The sequence below is a fragment of the Sesamum indicum genome, linkage group LG9 (assembly GCF_026168435.1).
Source record: "Sesamum indicum cultivar Baizhima isolate 11 linkage group LG9, ASM2616843v1, whole genome shotgun sequence".
Classification (NCBI taxonomy): Eukaryota; Viridiplantae; Streptophyta; class Magnoliopsida; order Lamiales; family Pedaliaceae; genus Sesamum; species Sesamum indicum.
This window is the reverse complement of record NC_142665.1, coordinates 24,910,882-24,923,151: the sequence shown is the minus strand read 5'-3', so window position 1 is coordinate 24,923,151 and position 12,270 is coordinate 24,910,882. Positions and strand designations below refer to the sequence as shown.

At 35.0% G+C, this 12,270-nt stretch overlaps 2 protein-coding genes across 4 annotated transcripts; one reads left to right on the top strand and one right to left on the bottom strand.

Moving 5' to 3' along the window:
* Nucleotides 1-2,808: 2,808 nt before the first annotated feature.
* On the top strand, nucleotides 2,809-5,369 carry LOC105177231 (Glutaredoxin family protein). The gene has a single exon (XM_020699042.2). It carries the CDS (start codon nucleotides 3,632-3,634, stop codon nucleotides 4,964-4,966), a length of 1,335 nt encoding a protein of 444 aa, XP_020554701.1. The 5' UTR covers nucleotides 2,809-3,631; the 3' UTR covers nucleotides 4,967-5,369.
* Nucleotides 5,370-6,727: 1,358 nt separating this feature from the next.
* On the bottom strand, nucleotides 6,728-10,075 carry LOC105177232 (binding partner of ACD11 1). 3 transcript variants are annotated; one of them, XM_011100302.3, is made up of 5 exons: nucleotides 9,933-10,075; nucleotides 8,535-8,691; nucleotides 8,214-8,289; nucleotides 7,973-8,086; nucleotides 6,728-7,410 (listed from the first exon to the last, which is right to left on the bottom strand). In XM_011100302.3, the coding sequence occupies exons 2-5, from the start codon at nucleotides 8,654-8,656 to the stop codon at nucleotides 6,982-6,984; spliced, it is 741 nt and encodes a 246-aa protein (XP_011098604.1). In that variant the 5' UTR covers nucleotides 8,657-8,691; nucleotides 9,933-10,075; the 3' UTR covers nucleotides 6,728-6,981. The 3 variants fall into 3 exon arrangements, with proteins under 3 accessions (XP_011098604.1, XP_088741313.1, XP_011098605.1); XM_088885187.1 differs by having other exon boundaries at nucleotides 9,926-10,030; XM_011100303.3 differs by lacking the exon at nucleotides 9,933-10,075 and adding an exon at nucleotides 9,310-9,913.
* Between the last annotated feature and the right edge of the window lie 2,195 nt (nucleotides 10,076-12,270).

Here is a 12,270-nt window from a genome sequence, read left to right as displayed (position 1 = left end):
TAGTATCGATACATATGGTACTTTTTTTGTCCTAAGTATAAATACTTGTTACGTGATTATAAATTCCAACAGTTTGGTACTTTTTTTTTTTTTGGCTATTATTTACAATATAAAGTATCTTCAATAAATGAGTTTAAATTAAAGAATTTATGCGTATTCAAATTGTGAACACTTAAATTAAAAATGTACAATTTTGTTTTGTTTACACTTAAAATATTATATTCGTTGAAATTGCGCATGAGGGTGGTCAGCCTAATAAAATTTTAATATTTTATTTATTTAAATATTTTTTGAACTTATTAATAAAATAAAATTCAATAATTTTAAAACGTCTTATAAAATATTTCTAATAAGTTGGCCAAACACCCTCTAAATTAATTGAGCGTTTTGCTAAAAGCTTGGTTTTTTAAAAAATTCAATACTAAATTAAAGAAACTATTTATTATCTAACATTTTTACTCATCGATCCAACTATCATTATTATACATTTATTCCACATACAAATAAACATTCAAAATTAAATTTTTACTCAATTTAAATTATATTTTTTTTATTAAAATTAGAAAAATAAGATGAATACCAAACAACCGCAGCTAAAACGGTGGTGCAATTCTTAATAAAAACGCGTCACCACATGTGAAAAGGGGAAAAAAAAAAAAGCGACTTTTCAATAAAAATTAGTGTGCTTGCTTACGTGTGCAAAGAATAATTAGCAAGTAAATTATGATTAAACAATTCTAATTAAGGGCAAATAAAATTTAATTTGAAGGGCTCGAGATTCAAACTCCCACATGTAATAAATAGACTGTTCAAAGTTTCCGTCTTCTCTAGTCTAAGACCAATACTCCATTTACTATTTTATAATCCTCAACCCTTTCATACTTTCACTAAATTATACTGATTTTATGACTTAATTATATAAATATCCTCTAATCTTATATCAGGGATCGTAAAATTATAAATATATTTTTTAAACGAGTATCTGAGCCATATATTTCGAGGGGTACTAATAATTATAACTATAATTTTAAAGGATGTATTTATAATTTTGTAAAAGTAAAAAAGTATTTGTATAATCAGACTTAATGTAAGGGGGTGTTAAAATAATTTAGGGATAATTATACTATTCTCCTCTGAGGTTTTGTATAATTGCATGTAGACCCATATAGTTTGAAAAATTATATATAGCACTCCTTGATTTGATTTCATCTAACAAATAAATCCATTTGTTAGTTAAAATTAATTGAATTTGTTGATATCGACAAAAAAATGAATAAAAATTTATAGTTACTCTTGATTGACTTATTATTGATTTATTGTAGGTTAAATATTTTTTTTTTACTAAACTACCATTATAACGGTGAAAATATATATCCTCGCATGCATTAACGTATGAAAATATATGAGGGTAGTTTGATAATAAAAAAATTTATTTAATTTGCAATAAATCAATAATAAGTCAATCAAGAGTAGGTATAGATTCTTTTTTCTGATTTTCTTATTAATATCAGTAAATTCGATAAATTTTGGTTAACGAAATGACTTATTTGTTAGACATAAGCAAATCTCAGATAAAATATTTACGTGTAATTACACCGAATCTCAAGAGAATGGAGTGCAATTACACCTATAATTTATCATATTGTCAGCATATTACTCAAATACTTTTGAAATAAATGAAAGTAAAATACTTGGCAAAAATTTAATTTTTTTGAAGTAGCATATTTAGATATTATTTTTTTAATGTCTGATTTACCCTTTATCCATTATCATGAAAATGGGGAATGGCGATTGGCTAAGGGTGGAGTAGAAATCTAGAGGAGTGATACAGCAGGAGGTCAAGCATCACGCGCGTAGATTTCGCGACATCTGATAAGACTCATTTTCACGCGCCCGCATACGGCGTAGTGCGCTCCGGAAATGTTGATTGCACCAACCTAACAATCAGTATCAATAATTAATTTTGTAAATACTTAATTCTCTTGTGGGTCCCAAATAAACAAATAATAATGTTCTCATTTTTTTATTTTTTTATTTTTGAATTTTCTTATGGTTAACTCATCTTATTGTTTGGACTTGTATTTTTGTTTCTTTTATTAACTCCTCTTTTCCATTATTTCTAAGAAAGTATTTAGCAAATTGGTTCCAACATTGAATGAATTTAATTTCAAGAATCACATTCTAAAAATCAATATTCTAGAAAAAATAGAGAAAAGCAATCCTTTAACCAACTCGTTCGTACCGGCACTTTTTTCACACTTTTGAAGTCGGATACTTTTAAGGTTTACATTTGAAAAAAAATATCTTAAAAGATCACTGATATCGTAACATAATACTATATTTCCGTACAAATTGTGAAGTATCCCTTAAAAATAGTTGTCTTTATATTAGTTTTGACTCTCAATTTTTTTTTATTCACTTCAGTCGAACTGAAATAGTTTATTGCAAAGTCTACTTCATCTTTTACTTCATTCAATACACACATTTCATGTATATATAATTTTTTAAAAATAAAATATATAATGTCATTTTTATACAAACAACACGTATATGTTAAATGAAGTAAAAGATTGAATAAAGTTTAGAACCAAAAATTTGATCCGCAGTTCCATTTGAATTCCATTCCTAAAGCTTTCATCTAAAAAAAATAAAACCCCATGAACGAGAAAAGTAAAGTAAGTAGGTCTACAAATTGTGCGCGTCCACAAACGCATACATATCGCGGAGTTTGAGCCTTTCAAGCAATAACTCCCGCGTTCTTCGACTCCTTCCTTCCACCCACCACACTTGTTTAGTCAGACAATACACTTATCCTTATTTACAGACAAATCCATATAAAACCCAACATTCCATACCTTGTCAAGCTTCTTTTTTTTTTTCCCATTCGTTGTGACCACTCACTTTACACCTTGCCGTCTGAAAGGGTCTTTTTTTGAATTTTCTTTGATTTCTTCGCTCTCCCATTTCGCGTCCTTCTAGACAGAGAAGAGGGGAGAAAAGGAACAGGAGAAGAAGGTGAAAGGAAGAAGCTGCTAAAAGGGTCTTTTCTTCCTTGCATTCTTGTTTTTTACTTCCACAGTTTTTTTTCCCTTCTCCAATTTCTTTTGATTCAAATTTCTAATACGGCGATCTTATTTATTGTCGATTGTCGTTTCGTTGAGATTTCTTGTCGCGTTGTCAATCATGTTCTAACTGTTCCCTTTTTAGTTTTTCTTTTTTTGATCTCTTTTTGTCAGGAAGATTTTAAAACTGTGTTTTCGTTTTCCCATGAATGCATCATTCCGTGCCATGTTTTGCTGAGAATTTCTCATCCAGTTTTTTCTCTCGCTCATTGGCCTAAGCGATTCTACCAGCTTTTTTATTTGTATTTCTTTCTTAATCTCTGAAATGCAGGCACAAAAATCCCAGTTCCCTCATATTTCGCTATTTGTTTAAGATTTTTTGTTGTCTTGAATCCCGGAATCTCTAACAAATCCATTACATTGCCAGCTCATTTAAGAATGTTCTTCGACTCCATCCCCGAATCCCTTCACATGAACGCTTTTATATAAAGTTGTGATTTTTTTATTCTTTAGTCCCGTTGTCTTGATTTCTGTTGTTGTGGGGGGTTTTCCTTCTGCCTTTTCTGATAATGGGTTGTGCGTCGTCGAAGCAAAAAGTATGCCGGAATTGCCAGGCACCTTGTTCTCCGGTGCGGCGGAGTTACTCAATGAGCGTTCACCACCCTCGTTCAAGAACAGGGGACAGCTATCATCTGGTGTCTCTCACTTCATCCACATTGGGTTCTTTGAAGCTTGATCCGTTGATTCAGCCTCATCTTGTGGAAGATAAAGACGAGGGCGAGGCTCCATTGAATCAGTATCAGACTGTTGTAGAGGAGAAGGCCTCATTGGGAAATGAGGAGATTGTTGGGGCAAAGTCAGCTAAAGAGGAATTTGAAATGGGGATGATTGAGGCCAAGACCTGGTCCAAGATGATCAATGAGAAAATCCCAAAAGTTCTCCCTAGAACACCGATAAGAACCCCTCCGGGAGAACCGGAGACGATCAATGCTTGGGAGATGATGGAGGGTCTTGAAGATATTAGTCCACTTAGGCCTGTTAATCATTTCCGTAGCTTTTCCTTTCATGTGCCTAGCCATTCGAGTTTATCTTCGATTGATGATCAACCAACCCCAAGAGTGAAAGAAAATGGCGACGCATCGCCTAAGCCAGCATGGTTAGACTTGGCTGATAGTGATTCAAATTCGAATTCGAATGATACATCTATAGTATCCGAATTTGATCCTGAGGTTATAGCTACATTCAGAAGAGCGCTCGAGGACCTTCCACCAACCAATCCTTTTCACCTCAAGCCAGTGGATGGTGAAAATGAGCAGCCGGCCAAGGATTCTGCATTGGAGTTAACGGACGGGAAAGATGTGACCGGTGGTACAGACAAGATTGCACCACGTCTTACAGACAAGTTAGTTGTGTATTTTACTAGTCTAAGAGGGGTTAGGAAGACATACGAGGATTGCTGCCATGTCCGAGTGATTTTAAAGGGATTGGGAGTTAAGGTTGATGAGAGGGACGTATCAATGCACGCGGGATTCAAGGAGGAATTAAAGGAACTACTTGGTGAGGGGTTTGGTGGTGGTAGCTTGCCAAGAGTGTTTCTTGGGAAGAAATGTATTGGTGGGGCTGATGAGATACGGCGGTTGAACGAAGAGGGTAAGCTTGAGAAGCTGGTCGAAAGTTGTGAATTGGTTGATGATGCTGGTGGAGGTGGAAACGGTAACGTTTGTGAAGCATGCGGAGATATTAGATTCGTGCCTTGTGAGACATGTTCAGGAAGTTGCAAAATCTACTACGAGGGAGATTACGACGAAGAAGAATTAGATGAAAGTGATCATGAATATGGTTTTCATAGATGCCCTGATTGCAATGAAAACGGACTTATACGGTGTCCTGTTTGTTGTGGCTGAGTTCTAAACCACGAGCTGGAATTTTTCCCGGTTTTGATTCTTGGTTTTCCTTTTGTGAGTTGTTTGTTGTACAGTGAGCAGTTTTGATAGTTTGCCATCCAGATTTGCAGAAGAAATCCAATCAATTGCAGATGCTCTATTGGTGAGTTCTTCAGGTCCAGTCTGTTGTTGAAACCTTAGTGTAATACTTTCTTCATACCGTATTTTTCCAGGTAATATGAGAAGCATGTATACTTGTTTTCTCTCAGGAAAAACTTTTCCTACTTAGCTTTTTGATGGGTGTAATGTATATTGTTCTGATACTGATACTTATTTTATAGACCTCTGAATTGGGAAAAATACCAACTTTTGTATAGAATGAAAACATAGAGCAGCAGTTTTTATGTAATATTTTTCAGCAGAATTGTTTTCTCTTTCTTGTTTAAAATCATTCAGATTCATATCCCATATGAATTTTAGCATTGCCCTTTCTGCAAATGCTGAATGGACCAGTCATTTTAGCTCCTTTTTCCAGGGGCTTCATGGCCTTCAGCCGGCACGCCAAAGTGGAAGGAAAAACAGGTTGGAAAGCATGAAAATCTGGTTGTTGAAAAAGAAGAATAATGGACTTGTATATGTATATTTTATAGTCCATTTCCAGTTGTAAGTCATTCTTGTGACGGTGTCTGTGGCCGACTTCTCCCCATCTCTTTTTCCCCAAAACTCATGATTATGCAACACCTCCGTTACTATTTCCTTTCTTTCTTTACTACTGATTCTAAAAGAAATTAAAAGGGTCGGTTGATTAGGTGAAAATTGCCGGTCCAAGCAGTTCGTGTGACTAATAAAGTATGATGCTAAGCTAGCAGTCACTCGGTTTATGTGGAAATGACATTGCGGTCGCCTTCAATCAATTTGCGTATTAAATAACACGACTAAACCACCATAAGTATCAATCCTGTGAAGCTATCAATCTTGTAGAGTTCATTCTGGGATTTTAATGATTTTCATCAGCCCAACTTTACTAAAAAACTATCGCATTAAAAACTCCGGCCAAGGCGCATTGATGCTGATTGCTACAGCAAACTGTGCGTCTACAAGTATTCAATTAAGGGTACAGCCTTATAAATATGACTATAAAGCTATCAGAGCAGGTGTGGCAATGGTAGTTACATGAATTGATTGATGATGTTCATGATGCTAATCCAGGAAATCACACCCATACCTTACAGGGGACCCTCCAGTTCGTGGAAGTTGTTAATTTTTCTTGCGAAAACGTCAAGCTACTAAGAGACACTGGAATGATACTACAAATCATGCGTACACAATTTGTGGGCATCTGCAGAAATTTCTTTCTTCCCCTGTTTTTTGAGAAGAAATGAGTCATTTATGTTGATATGAACCACGAGCATGTGGGCTCTTGAATATGGGAAAAGCAGGAGAAGATAAATACATGGAGTGTGATTTCAATCAGTCATTTTCAGTGGAAGTTTGCAATAACCCACAAAAGGAAGCCAACAACAAGCCAGCAAACAGGGGATGGATGAGTAATAAAGCAACTGTTTCTTATCAGATTCGTGTGGCTTTTATTTTTCAACCAAGCACATCTATTCAGCTCGATAACGAAAAATTATGTTAATCATTCAATTCTTGCAACATTTGATTGGAATCTCCATGCATAACCAACGACCAGGCATTTAATGAGCTTGTTGGGACAATGCCATATTCCCAGGTTCCACCATCCTAAATGTGGATTTCAAGAAGCATCAAACTTGCAAGAACTGCTGAAAATATCTCCACTTTGTACAAATGTTTTTAATCAAGTTAACAAGGATATGCAAGTGGACCATTCATTACAATCTGTAGAAATCTTATGATTGGGGGAAGACAACAATTGAAAATAACCCCAACATGTCACCAGACCAGCAATTTATAACCGTACATACAGTCATAAGAAATGCTGCAGGAATATTACATTGTGGTAAGTCCTTTCCAGTAAAGTAAAAATCAAACAGGCACTTTTTTCTCCACAATCGTCATTTCTCGACACCTCTGTTACCTAAGTCCGCAGCAGCCTTAGCTGCCCTATCCAGGACGCCTGAAACCCAGAGAGCCCCTTTGGCAAAATAGCTGCTGTTAACCACAGCATTTGCAGCAGCCACAGCTGTTCTACCCGTGTATGATGCCACTGACTTCGTCACCTCCGAAACATGGTACTTCTCATCCACGTATTTTGCGGCTTCTACTCCTGAATGGACTTTATCAGTAAGTCCAATCTTTTTGCTCAGTTCTGCAACCTTGGCGGCTGCAGTGGATGAAACTTGATGGGATTCGTCAAAAGCTTTGGCTTTTGACAGTGCATCTTTACTTAATACGTAGCCCTTCAAGATCATGGTTTGCATAACTCCTTGCACTACTGTCATAGCTTCTCCAGGAGTAGAAATAAAGCTGTTGGAATGTGTTGCCTATAAGGAAGTTTAGGAACCAAGATCCCTTAAGTAGACCAACACATTTTGCATTAGCTGTAAGATAACAGAATTTTCAATTGGGTACATGGAAAATGTTTAAGATGTTGTTTGTTTCTACACCATAGGACCACTTTGGCGGGTCCCTGGTTGTTATTTTCCATGAATTATCAATCATAAAAGCTCGAAACACTTGTTTTAAGTTGCTAGTGAATATGTAAGAAGCACTACTAAATCCTGTTTCTCTGCATTACAAATAACTGTTATCCACTTCATTCACAACCGTTGATTATGCAGAGACTCCATGCTGGTCTCCAACCATTGGCTAAACAACATCAATAGCCATCTGTAAAGAATATAGCAGTTGCCCGAAAATGATACTTGTGAAGGTTTAAGGTGAAGTAGTTTGAAAATTAATTGATTTTTAGTAAATTATATATATTCAGTCAAAGCAAAATAAACATGAATCACGATCCCTTTTTTGGAGACATTATGAAGCCAAATATAGCAGGAATTTCATGTAATCAGTTAACCAAATACTGGAATGATAAATAGTGCATACCACTGAGTTACTTCCATTCTCCTCCTCCCCAAAATCAACAAGATATGGAGATGGATCAACATTATATGTTCCGCAGCTACATATCGCTACTGGCTGACCAGCAATCTCAGACCCCTGGAATCACATAAGAAAAGAAAGACCATTGGAACTACATGAAAGTTGAGTTTTGCTCGACTTTGTTGCCTGAAAACAATTGTCAAAACAAAAGTTACTGTAGTGACAAAGCATAAAAGGGACTTACACTGAGAAAAAGAGCAATTTTCACGGAATAAGCTTCCTCAAATTCGACATGGGCTATAGAAATGTCAGCACTTATTCTGCCATCAAATTATCAGCCTCAGTTGAGCAAACTGGGGATAAAAGTAATACTCCACTAGAAAAGCACAGTGTAGTAAGGGCTTAAATTTAACCTCTACATTAGAACAAGTTTTACAAGTCAAAGTAGTAAATTAGATTATTACAGGACTCAAGCTATGTAAATCCCTTAGAGATCGATCTACTATCATGGTATCATTTACAGAAATGCATTAGCAACCAACATAAGAAATGACAGCTAAGCTACCTCGTTATTTCTAAGCGTTTAATACTTCCACAGTTAAGGAAGAACTGGTAAACGTCTTCCCAACTTGCTTCTGGTGAAAGCCCAATGACTTCTACCATATAAGTACCCACCTCATACTCCATTTACACGTGCTGCTTAGTTGCTTCGGCGAGTCAATCTATTAGGAAAAATGAATGCATTATAATTGAGTAAAATTTACAGAGGAAGAAAAACTACTTGTCTCCACAAGACCACTATGCCAACTATAAGAATGCAGTGCTTATTATGAGCTCCTGAACATACTATACAGCAGGCAGACAGTCATGCATGAACGGAGAAATTCGTACAGGTGGTAACCAATCTGTATGATTAACACATGGGACTGTGATAAGGAAGTTTGAGAAACACCCAAATTTATTCCGAACATGCATTTACCTTAATTTTATTTGAAATACCTCATTTGCTATAACCAATACAAAGAAATTCAATTGATGAAGTATGTGATTAAATACTACAATATTCATAAGACACAGACATCCATGAAAAAACTAGTGCTCCTATGTACTTATCAAGCAAAGACAAGGCCATCATCAAATAGGAAAAAAGATAACAAATAATATAAGAACAACTCTCTTTGTAGTGAAAGCCATTGCGGAAATAAATCTGAATAAATCAAACGTGAGAAGGTTAGAGAAAATGTTAAATAATCGAAAGGTTCATAAACAATTCCGCTGGAGGAATTTTATATACCAAATAGCATACAGAAAGAGGACATACTGCTCGGCAAACGTTGTACCTTGACATTGTAAGGTCTCAGTAATTCCAAGACAAGTTCACTGATGCATGCCAGCGGTCACCATATTTTTCTCGAATCTCAACTCAAAATGCCAAATTGCACGAACAAGTTAGATGAAAAACATTTTTTCATTTTCCGCAAATATCTCTTCGTCATGCACACCAATCTATACATTTGCTCCCTCATTGGATCATTAAAAAGATTGTTCTTTTTATAAGTTAAATTCTAAAACGATGGTTTTTACTCTATAATTTCTTAAACCAGCTATGAAATACATTCTTCTTAAAAACAACATCTATGATGAACTGCAGAAACCAAAAAAGTCCGAAGAAAGAATGCACCTTCAAACAACTATTTGAAGAACGACTTCTATTTCTACCAAATACGAAGTAACAGTCCGAGACACACTTTCTACAGACGGGGAAATGAAATCGCGACATACCCAGATTAAAAAAAATCATTAAACAGCTAAAAAGATGAACCGGGCACAAGGATTTTTCTATATATACAAATGTAAAAATTTCAACACAGGCAAGCACTTGACATAGAGCAGTTATAGAGGAAGAGTGAAAAGAAGCTCGTTCAAGGCTGGAATTTGGTAAGAGAGGAGTATTACTGCAAACCTTGTCCGGTAATGGTCTGGAGGATGCTATTACAGTCACAGCCACAGTGACAGAGAGCAAGAAACCAATGAATACGCGAGTGTGTCTGTGGGTCGTGGGTGCTATGACTATTATTACGAGTATTGTTGGCAGTGGCAATAAGCAGACCAACCGTCAATAAGATCACGGACTTCTCACGTGACCTTGTCAAATTGCAACGAATCAGATATCGCCAACGCATATTTATCCTGACAGATGAATTCCCTGTTGGAAAGCGGGCCTCATCTCATCATTTTCACAGTCATACCAAATTGTTATTACTTCCGCCTTTAAATAAAAACGTGTTGGAAGAATGGCGGTTTACGACTTGCAAACATTATATCTCTCAATCGGGCTGGGATTGGGTCATTTAGGATAGTCTGATTGACCCACAACTAAAAAGCCCAGTTGTGGCCCAAAAATAAAATGGATTTGGGCACTAATACTACTGCTTTCCCGGCTTCATTGGATTCGGCCCATTATACATGCACGGGCTTAGCACAAGAAATCCATAAACGACGACGTCAGGTTTGTTTTATTCACGAGCATGACGGATACATTGCGTGCGTGAGAGAGGGATGAGATTTACAACCTGTTTATAGTTTAAAGTGAAAAAATATATATTTTTATTTTTGTTTAAATTTTCGTGTAAAACTAAAAATATATTTAAATTAATTAATAAAATTATATTTTATATTAAATGAATATATTTTCAAGAAAAAAATATATATAAACTAACATATTTTGCACTTTCATTATCATTTTAATGATTGAAAATTATATATATATATATATATAAAAGGTGCCGACATAATAAGTGTTGGCGGAACCCACGTTGTTACTAATAATAATATTGGAAAAAGGTGACAATTAAGGCAATTAATTTCGCAAAGTGATTGCTAATTAAAAGCTAGCTAGCCTAGTCATTAGTCAATAATATTATTAATTAATTATTATTACATGGTGTGTACTAGTACTCATCCAAATCATTTCAAGACCATTGTCTGTGTACTGTCATAGGATGTCTCATTTTTACGAGATCTGCATGCATGCTTATCAATCCAGGAAGGATTAATGGATGGATTTGGTGTCATCTCTTCAGGTGACCACTACAATATATCCTACAGGAAAATGCTTAGTAGTCCTAATCACAATTTTTTATTTTAAATTTTGTTAAGTAACTTTATATATATATTATATACGGAAAAAAATTAATTTGGACCTAACTTAATTAAATTTAAACCAATCATATGCCAAGTACAATATACTTGTTATTAATTTAATTGGTGTGCAATTAAAAAAAATGATCAATTACATAGTAAATACATCATATTTTGTGATGGGTTTAGTTCAATCAAGCCTAATTCAGGTAAAAATACTCCACATATACATTATATATATAATATATATCCTTAAATAAATATATAATGTTTATTTTGATACAACATGGGAGGCATGCGTATATTAAGGGGTAAATTACATTTTTGGTCCCATAAGTGGACCCGATTCTAATTTTAGTCTCATACTAAGAGCAATTCGCACATTTGGTCCCGTAAGTGGATTTTTTTCCAATTTCAGTCCCGGTTGGGGATTTTCGTTAAAACTTAACGGCAGCTGCTGAAATCCGTTAGGTGCTGTTAAATATGGAGGGAAAGCATGTAGAATTGGAGTGAAAACATGGAGAATTTGAGGAAAAATCAACAACTTGGTGGAAATTACACTATACCATCTTCCTTCTATTTAAATCCCATTTCTTCATTTCTCTCTTGCATTTAGTAGAAAAAAATCTCATATGGCTGGTAATAGAGAAAATTTTTGTCATTGTGGAAGGCTTGCGATTTTGAAAACCTCATGGACCGACGACAACTCAGGTAAGAGGTATTTTAGGTGTACGAAAAAAAGAAGCGAATGTGATTTTTTTCGTTCGAAAGATCCGCCGATGTGTGCAAGGACAAAGGTTATCATACCCGGATTGCTTCGAAAACTGAATAGAATGTAGGACAAAATTGCACAGATGCAACGAAGACAAACTGTTTTAGTTTATTTTTTAGTTGTATCTTGGCTTATGGTGTTGTTTAAATATTGCTTTGGTTGAGTCTTTATCAATTTTCTTTGGAGTATATTCTCCAATTTTTCATATACTCGGCAATATTAGGTTGCTATTTTAGGATATGTAATCTTTATTTTTTACTCTATCATTATGTTGTAATCGGCAATATGTAATTTTGTACGTAATATTATGTTATGGTTAATATTCCATCTTCAACCAAAAACTTGAGCAATCAAGTGAAAAAATATTGAAAAACGGCCTGTAAAATAC